The 9425-nt window shown below is 37.0% G+C and overlaps 1 protein-coding gene across 1 annotated transcript; it reads right to left on the bottom strand.

The window, feature by feature from the left end:
• Positions 1-255: 255 nt before the first annotated feature.
• LOC146146768 (uncharacterized) lies at positions 256-8062 on the bottom strand. Its single transcript, XM_083387053.1, has 6 exons — positions 7705-8062; positions 6799-7089; positions 5269-5399; positions 3691-3832; positions 2006-2111; positions 256-1343 (listed from the first exon to the last, which is right to left on the bottom strand). Exons 1-6 carry the CDS (start codon positions 8060-8062, stop codon positions 1205-1207), a joined length of 1167 nt encoding a protein of 388 aa, XP_083243179.1. The 3' UTR covers positions 256-1204.
• Positions 8063-9425: the final 1363 nt, after the last annotated feature.

The following is a 9425-nucleotide window of genomic DNA, read 5'->3' on the forward strand; positions in this document are numbered from 1 at the left end:
TTCTAAGGTCTGTTTGACTCTGACAGCAATATATGACGTCATTTTTGAAAATTACTACCACCGTGGTCCACGCGAAGTAAAATAAATTAGGGGTCCGCCTTAAAAAAAAGTTTAAGAAACCCTGATATAGATTGATGTCTTGGTTCCCCGTTGCTTCCAAATACTTTTTTGTGCGATGTTGATTAAAAACCTTAATCGCCACATTAACAGGCGTGGAACTTATAGATAACATTAAAACACACTAAGTAACATAACGTTCCTTTTAATTATTAAAAAATATAGAAACAGTTTATTTATTTTTTTTTGGCTTGTTTGTATTTGCGGTTGTTCGCAAGATGTTCTTGTGTTGAAGTTTTCACATGAAAGTTGATATATATATAGATTTAAAAAATGCTATGAAACAACTTTTGCTTTGTACATACTGCAAGGTCAAGTGCACTTCAGTCACTTTTTTGGGGTATCAGTCTGAAATTTGCTTGTACTTCCTATTTTCAAAGTAAATACAACCTCTATATTGGATCGCAAAACAAAAGTGTAAACAAATTTATTTATTTCCCGATGCCAAACTAGTACCGGACGACTGCCGCTTGGCATCGGGTATGGGCTCCGAAACGAAATTATAGGACATCCATATATATAAGTATAATACACGTGACCATTTGTCATATCGTGTGGAAAACTGGTTCTCCATAAAGCTATGGATAGAAACAAAGACGACCAACTTACAGTTGGCTATTCAAACACTTAAAAAAATGCCCTTTAAGCTTTGTAATTAAATGTAAAAAATGCGCTCATGCTATTTATCAGTCTTTAAATATAGACGCTATTATAAATAAGACGTATGGCTATTATACCAGGAATTCTGAGTTACTTCTAATTGACGTATATAGGCCTATAAATATTGAGATATCGGTGAACCAACGCGGATTGAGGTGGTACTTTGTATACATAATATGTGCATTTATGTTATATGTTGTTGAAAGTTACATTTTCATTCAAATAGCGCTAGGAGCTGAAAGTTTTTATTTCAGACGAACAGTCTGAACGTCTAGCTTTAGGGATCCAAAATAATTGTAATCGATGACTTTCCCAAAATAATTAAAAACACCAACGTCTTCAGAGAGCAACACCTTCAACATTATGCTTCATTTGAAACGTAACTGGGCCGTACTCGTTACTCGACTGAGTCAAAGTACTGGAAAAATCACACAGTTGAACTCGTGCCGGGCAGCATATGACTTCTTCCTGATGGTTTGTTTTTTGCTTTGCAGCAAAAGAACAAGTCCTTTACTGACTGCCGGAATTTGGCGTCCATGAAGCTATAAACCAGGACATTCACAAGGCTGTAGAGATAAATGAAATCAGCGTTAAGCGAGGTCAAGAAATTTAGGATTTTGAGTAAATTGCATCGTGGTTCTTTATTAGGAGTGGGCAATTATTATATTTCGACAAGGGGTTTATTGGAAACAACAGTTGTCTTTAAGGGCCGGGTCTAAAAGTGGATCTGAAACCGATGTGACCTGTGTGTGATTCATTTTCTGTTAGTAACATTGTTTTATTAAACTAGTAAAACAGGAAAAGGAATGCGTTTCCACAGGAATAATTTGATCCATAAAATATTTTTTTAAAGTAAAAAAGGTAAGGGAATATCTTTACTGGTACCAGTTTTGGAACCGTTGCCACGGCACATACCCCGTAAAATAAGGTTTGTCTTAACCAATGCATCTCTCAAGGGCGCGCGAACTTTTTACTAAAAATGTTTTAATTGAGAAAACGTAGTAATAACTTCAAAGCCTATATATCAGTAGGTCGAGTTTTGAAAGTTTCGGCAATCTCTTTATCCATTCGATGTTGTAAATGATTAAATAAATATTCGAAACGTTCACAAAATGCTACCTATATTTATATTCTACTGCATCTAACTAAAACCTCCAGCCAATATGATGCAAATATTGAGAACACAATGTACCAGATCCGAATCAAATGCGTTGCCCGTAACTCATACCTGTTGAGCATGGCCAGATAGAACGCGATCACAAACGGAAGAGCATCGATTAGTAAATTTAAAGTTCCGACGTGGCCCACAATTGTCGTCACTGCCATAAGAGGAACTACAAACAAAATATTGTTTAGAGTGGTTATTGGGCGTTGCGACGTTGAACGCTGTACGGGCACGCCTCTATCATTTCGAAAAGCCCCTGGTGAGCCTATAATGATGTTTAGGATTAGACAGATGGGACTTACGAACACGAGTTTTGATACTAAACGTCATTTTGCTGGCAGACTACAATTTTTTAGCATCTAGGCTACCGTTTAGAAATAACAATTAGAACCTGAGCGCCTGAAAAAACCCTTTCAGTTTTAACACCAACAGTTTTTACTGTGAACCGTTCTTATTGTTTAATTGTGTCTATTCACACATAATTTTTGTTTTGTTATAACCACATGTTTTTGCTTTGAAAAAGAATTACGATAGAATGTCTGTTTTTAGATTTGCAGTTTTCTATATATCGCGTCAAATCAGTAGGCTACAAATTTGGATATTTTTAATAAAAAATCACATAGGCTACTATAATCCCCAAACTGAAAACTTTAAAACCAAACCGTTTTGATAAAAACAAGGCATTTCGTAAATATCCTACTTTCACCAGTTATATAGTCCAATAGATAAGTGCTACGTGCAATTCGCATTTAAATGCTTATGTGCTCATCGTCAATTGACCAGTTTTAAAGCGAATAAAATATTTTACAAAATAAAAAAAAAATTCAGGTACGCAATGCACGGATCTGTAATGCAGCTTAATAATGAATCCCAAAGCCCAAAATAGTCAACTACATCGATCTGTCAAAGGGTATCGAAACGTCTTTATCAAAATGATGTCGATTTACTCGACCTTTTTGGCTTGAAGATTTATTATCAAAAATATTCTCGGCACACAGTTTCGAGATCTGAGATGGGTTGGCCAATAGTAGAAAACGCGCGGTCACCATTTAAAGTAGGGGTCGGCAACCTACGGCCCGCGGGATGTAATTCATGCGACCCGCCGCCCCTTTGACAAACTAGACACGAGTCTATTTCACAAACTTTTTGACTATTTTAACTTCGTAATGGCGAAACTTTTCTCGCTTTGCGCGAAAGTTCATTCTACGTTCCGTTTGTTTACGTTTTGATGCTACCTTTTTAACTAGACCAGCGATTCTTTACCGTTGCGCCGTGGAAGGCTGCCAAGTGCGTCGCGCAAAAACGGAAAACGTATTAAAAATTGTTTAACATATATTTTTAACGTTATTTTACCTTTTATTTTCGGCAATGTAATACAAACTTGCAAGAAATTAAAAGAAATACCGGTATACCCCCCAAAAAAATCGCGCTCGCTTTGCTCGCCAGATGCACCTTGACTTAAAATGCATAACAAACACTGACACTGAGCTAGATGAGTCAACACTTTACTGCCTCTGTAAATGTAATTAAACACGTTTTTAAGTGCAAAAAATATCCGAGGCCCGTCTGATTCACAGTTGTTCTAACATTTCAATACCACAATTGTTAGTTAACATTTGTGCGGCCCGCAAAGACCTTCTGAGTTTAGTTTTGGCCCGCGACTAGAAAAAGGTTGCCGATTTAAAGGTTAGATTTAAAAGGTTAAAACTGATTTGATTTAAAGGTAAAAAGAAATATCAAGTGTGAACCTGTTGTTGCCGTAAATCCGAGTTGCATTACCACCAGCGTGGCGAAGATCATCACTTCTCTCTTGTTGCTTTCTTTTCGATTGCTCTTCGAATTTTTGAGATTCTGTGAGAGGATTATGCCCGTCGCCACCGTTATGGATGTCTGGTGAAAACGACAGTGTTGTAAGAAATCCACAAAACAACTCAGGCCCAAGTTAGGTCATGACCCATAAATAACAAGACAACTTGTATAAAGTTCAATTCCATAGTCCATTAGGTCAAGTTCGAGTCTAAACCATTGCTATGGCAAGCAGCTCTGCGGATTCGGAGTCGGACTCGGGACTCGAGGAGTCGGTTTGTTTTGCTGGAGTCGCGGACTCGAGTAAGACCACGTAAAACTACCCGAGTCCTGATTCCGACATGCGCATGCGCAGTGCAACTTTTTTTAACTGATATGGCCGCCAACTTAAAATTATAAAGGTGGAATAGCACAAGGTGGAGTATTTTTCAACCGTATATTGTGAGTGAATAAATTATACGACAATCCATATGAGTGGATTGCTGAATATCCACGTTATTTCAGTTACATAGATTGCAGAATACAGGCTGTAGAGTCAGGGCCGAAGTCGGGACTCGACAAAATCGCACATTTAATCGGAGTCGGACTCGGGTTATTTATTTTTAACCGACTCCGCAGCCCTGAAGGCAAGTCAATTCCGAGTTATTTACAATAAAAATAAAAGCCATATTAATAACTTTAGTAAATGTATTTAAGTTCAGGCAACATTTTGCCTCGCAAACAATCGCTTGGTAGACTATAAAATCGGAAGAAATATCAGGCAACTTGTTCACGTCTGGAATGGAGGTAAATAATAATAATCCTTTCTAACTGAAACACTCAATATTAAAGTTATTTGCCTAAATTACTTAAGTCAAGTCATTTGAAAAGTGCATTTTTCTCTCAATGAAGACATTAAGTAAGTCATTGCAACACTGGGAAACAAGCTTGTGTTAAGACCAGTGCTGACTTTTAGGTTGTCAAATGCACCGCATCACCATTTGGGCAGATTCTTTTCACGCACTTGTTAAATAAGTTATATATAGACATTCAGAAGACTTTTTGTAATGAAACAAACAAGAAGTATCTATTAAAATGTGTGCTTTTCTCACATTTTGGTAAAATGGTATTCGGCTTTTGTAGATTCATGTTTATAATTTACTCAATTCCACGAATATGCCGACCGAAACGTAGATTTAGTTAGTTCGAAACTTGGAACACTGGTTGAGACGCTTGACTTGCCATAATCATTTCACAAAAAGTTCAGCTAATTTTAACACTTTTAAAAAACTAAATTTTTTTTTTTTTTTTTTTTTTTTTTTTTTTTTCAAAACGAAAGATGTCTTTTAGGTTTTCGGGGACAAGCGATACAGTCGGACGTGAAATCCATTTACAGAGGCTGCATTCATAATATTTTACAACTAGTTTCTTTAATATTAAGCTATCTAACCAAAGGCCACAATAGTGTCCACACACGTTCAATAAACTTAAAATGCTGGTAGGAAACGAATCGATTTCAACACTGACTATGGTTGACTTACCATTATAGCGTAGGGCAAAATGCAGTTGAGGAAAACTATGACAAAATGAGAAAGAGGGTTATCTGATCCTTTGAAGCTGAAGAGGTAAACCACGTGCAGATAATCGTAGCTGTACACATTCGGAAACCACACTAAAAATAGACCGATAAATTTCATAAGCTGTTTTTTTTAAACTGGCGCGTCGGTTAAAGCAGTTTTGTAAACAAGTCATTTCGAAAAGACTTAAGTTCTGGTCAAGTCATGTGAAAAATAATCAACACCTACTTCTACCGAGTTGAATACCCTTTGCGGCTTGGCTTTATTTAATAGACTTGGATGTTGTTTAATGCACTAATGGCAATTTTTTTGGCAAGAATTTCCAAATAGTTGTTTAGCTTTCTGCCAGATAGCGCCAAACAGTTTTAGCGTATTCCGGACAAATAGGATGCTAAACTTTCAAACTTGTTGTATTTAATTATTTTCTCCCGCAAATTGCTTAATTTCTTAAACTGGACTTGTTTCACAATAAGGCGCTTTGAAATTGAAGTCGAGTCGGACTCCAGACAAATAAACACACTATGTCGGGTACCTAGTCCGGCTTCAAAAACGTATTCCACCTATTCTAAAAAAGTGAAGTTACGAACTTGTATCATATTCCATTAATAACACTAACTCCATTACAGATAAGTGCATAGTGTACTCGCTTTATTGGTATTTTAATTAGCGTAATATTCTGACGTAAATTACCTTGAGTCCGTGTGAATGAGTCATTTTTTCAAAAGTAATTACTGCGCGTTCTACACGTTTTGATGATAGTCTAAACAATTGCTTTTAATAAAGACTTATGTCAATTTAATTCATTTTGGTCAAAAACTTAGGTGAAGTCAAGTCATTCGAAAACAGTGACTGAAGTGCATTTAAACCAAGTCATTACTACAATGGTTTAAGACGCCACACATCAAATTCGTTTCGTATCTAAACTCTAATATAATGTAATGTTACTATTTATTATATTATCCACTAACATGTGCGTTCAAAATCATTGTTACGAAAAAAATGCAGCGATTTAATTTAATTTCCTGTTGCAAACAAACCAATAACTCGTCGAACAAACAATACACTTTTCCAAAGACGTCTCAAGAGAAAAAAGTTTATGAGAAACTACCATAAATAGGGGGGTCCGATAAGATTACCCGATACCAAGTGGTAGTATCGGTACTCGTCCGATACTAGGGTAGTATCGCAACCAATCCGATACCAATGTTAATATAGTAATTCCAGGCTTAAAATACGATCTGAATCAGCGATTCTAGGTTGAACAACTGGAGGTAACTTTATTTATACGCTATGGCAAATTTCGGATTATAACCTGAAAAAATTTACCTATGAAGGTTTCATTCTTATTGACGTTGCTTATTTGAGAAAAGTAATGACGTCATTTGGTATCGCATCAGATCGCGAGAATTTTATTTTAATATATCGGGTAACAGTATCGGAATAAAAAATGTCAAATATCTATAGGTGATATGCTCTTCAATCGCAAGCACTCACGTGGTATCAGGGATAGGAGGAGCGAAATAAGCCAAACGGCGGCGATCTCGGCGTACACCACCTTGCGGCTTTGCTGCTGGTATTTCAGTGGCCACTTAACGGCGTACAAGCGCTGTTGGGCGAGCAAGACCAGGTGATAGAGCGACGAACCGAATACAAGGAGGTGGTAGATACCAGCCAGTTTCGCCTTTGCAGTTCCGTGTAAAGCCTGGATGTCCAGCCAGGTGTCGTATACAGACATGTGAAGCGAATCGGCGAACTCCGGTAGCGCGACAAAGAAAATCATTAAACCTGGAAATATAGCCTACTTGGACATTGTGTGATTCATCAAATTCGAGCTAAAATATGCATAATATTAATTCTAATCTGGTTTATGAATTGCTTGCATGCTCTAATTCTAGTTCTAATCCAATTTCGGTTTCGCCAAATATGCTACTTATTTGTCCAACACTTTTTTTATTATCTCAGTTTGAATGAAATATTTGAATTAATACTCGTTGGTCGAAACCAATTGTGGGGAAATTTACGGTCCAAAATACGTAGGCTATACTAAGAAGTGGGTTAGCAATTTTATCACACAAACAATTTTGACTTGGGCAATTTATTTCTAACTTGTAAAAAACTAAAAATGCGCTCTATTTAATTCGAATCTATTTTGGAAAAAAATAAAATCCTCTATATAATTATAATCTATTTTGAAAACCGAAAAGCTTTAACTTCACATCTAATCCAACTTGCTAGAATAAATATAGTTTTAATGTTTTATCTGAAAAAAGTGCTTCAGCACAAATAGGTTTTTGCTAAAGAAATACAATCTCTCCCCCCCCTAAAAAATACAGCCAAAAAGCGCTGACCCCTTTAGAGAATCTCCTACAAATCATAAAAAAAAAACATTGGCGTCCAAACCTGTAAGCACGTCAGCCACGGCCAGAGACACTTTAATCGTTCCGTAAGTGCCAGTGAAGGTGGAGCGTCCGGTAGCAAAGAGCCATATCACCATCGTGTTGGCCACAACGATGGTGAGACCGATGAGGGCGATGACGACGGCGAAAGCGACGGCGCCGACCATGCTGCATTCGGGGCATTGTCGCAATGGCGTATGAAGGCAGTTCTGCTCCGTAAGGCGCCCACAAAACACGTTAAACGTGGTCTGGTTGAAAAGAGGGGGTCCAGAAACGCTTGTGTTTACAGCAGCAGCCGTGCTTTGGGCTGAAGTCAATGCTAGTCCTTGCGCCAGCAGTAGTGTTAGAGAAGCCCATGCCATGCTTGGATTGCAAAGCGACGCTCGATGGATGAAATCAGCTGGTATTATATACTTTTTTGAACCTGCACATTTCAAGAAGTTTAAGTCTTCTTAGTAACCCGTGGTTTAAATCTTTCTTTAGTAACCTGTCCTTCTTAGTAACCTGTGGCAATTTTAAATCTTCTGCTCTAGCGCTGACTGTTGGTAAAAGTATGCTCAGGTGCCCCAACAGTCAATCGTACAGACCTGACACAGTATAGTTTCATATAATGGCAATAGTACAAATATAAAATATAAAAAATAAAACAATTGTAACTTGTAAAACGCAAGCTGGATTTTCAATGACCATAATCGAAATACATATTTCATTCATTAGGGGGTGTTTAAACAGCAATTGAGAACCTCGGATCCATAGAATCTCTAGGTAAAGTATACCTATGTTGTGATAAAGTCGAGTCGAAAACCTAGGCTGGTAACTTTTGAGGTAACGTTGGTATCTCCACAGCTTTTATACAATACACGGTCTGTATACTAACAAACCTGTTTGTATACTGGTAATCAATTTCGTCCGCCCAACACGGAAAGAGCACGATAGCCGAACGTGTGAATCATCACGAATGACACGTTCGTTACAGCAGGATAAAGAACGTTCTCTCGTTAATCAATTTGAGAACGCTGATAGAATGCTTGTACGCCATTAAACGCAGCACTTACTGACGCCTACTAATATTTCAACCTCGTTATCACTTGAATAAGTTATAGGCCATCTCAGTCTTCGTTTCATTTCGTCAGTCAGAAAGGGTAAAAACAACAGTATTTCGATGACACAAGTAACTGTTTGTAATGACTTGACTTAATTATTTTGTGCAAATTGACTGATTTTTTTTCAGTCGAAAGACCCTGAAAATAAGTGTTTCATCAAATCATTTATTTAGAAAATTAGGTTATTTCTCTTTTCATATTGTCACCTTTAAACAAGTTGCTCTCTAATGTGTTTTTTTCTGGTATTTTTTAGTTATTTCTTAAATTTGAAAAAGCTTATCAATTGTAATCGTTTATCGTTTAATTTTAAACGCTTTATATTAATGACTTGACTTGGAGATAACTTATTCTAATATTGACTTAGACTGATACTTGGTATTTTTTTGCAAACTATACTTGACTTAAAACTAAATCATTTTAGAACACCTGTTTAAACACTGAAAAACGTTCACAAAACTGTTGGTGAAATAAAGAAAATCCTTCTCCGATTTAACTAAAGGTGTCGAACCTAGAGTGCTCTGTTACACACTCGATGGCAAACTGTTACTTGATAAAGCTTTATAACGTAGCCGACGGCCGTCAGTAGTAGGCTACTTCCTATAATCTGGCGCTAGAACAGCTG

Source organism: Ascidiella aspersa, chromosome 4 (assembly GCF_963924565.1).
Source record: "Ascidiella aspersa chromosome 4, kaAscAspe10.2, whole genome shotgun sequence".
Classification (NCBI taxonomy): domain Eukaryota; kingdom Metazoa; phylum Chordata; class Ascidiacea; order Phlebobranchia; family Ascidiidae; genus Ascidiella; species Ascidiella aspersa.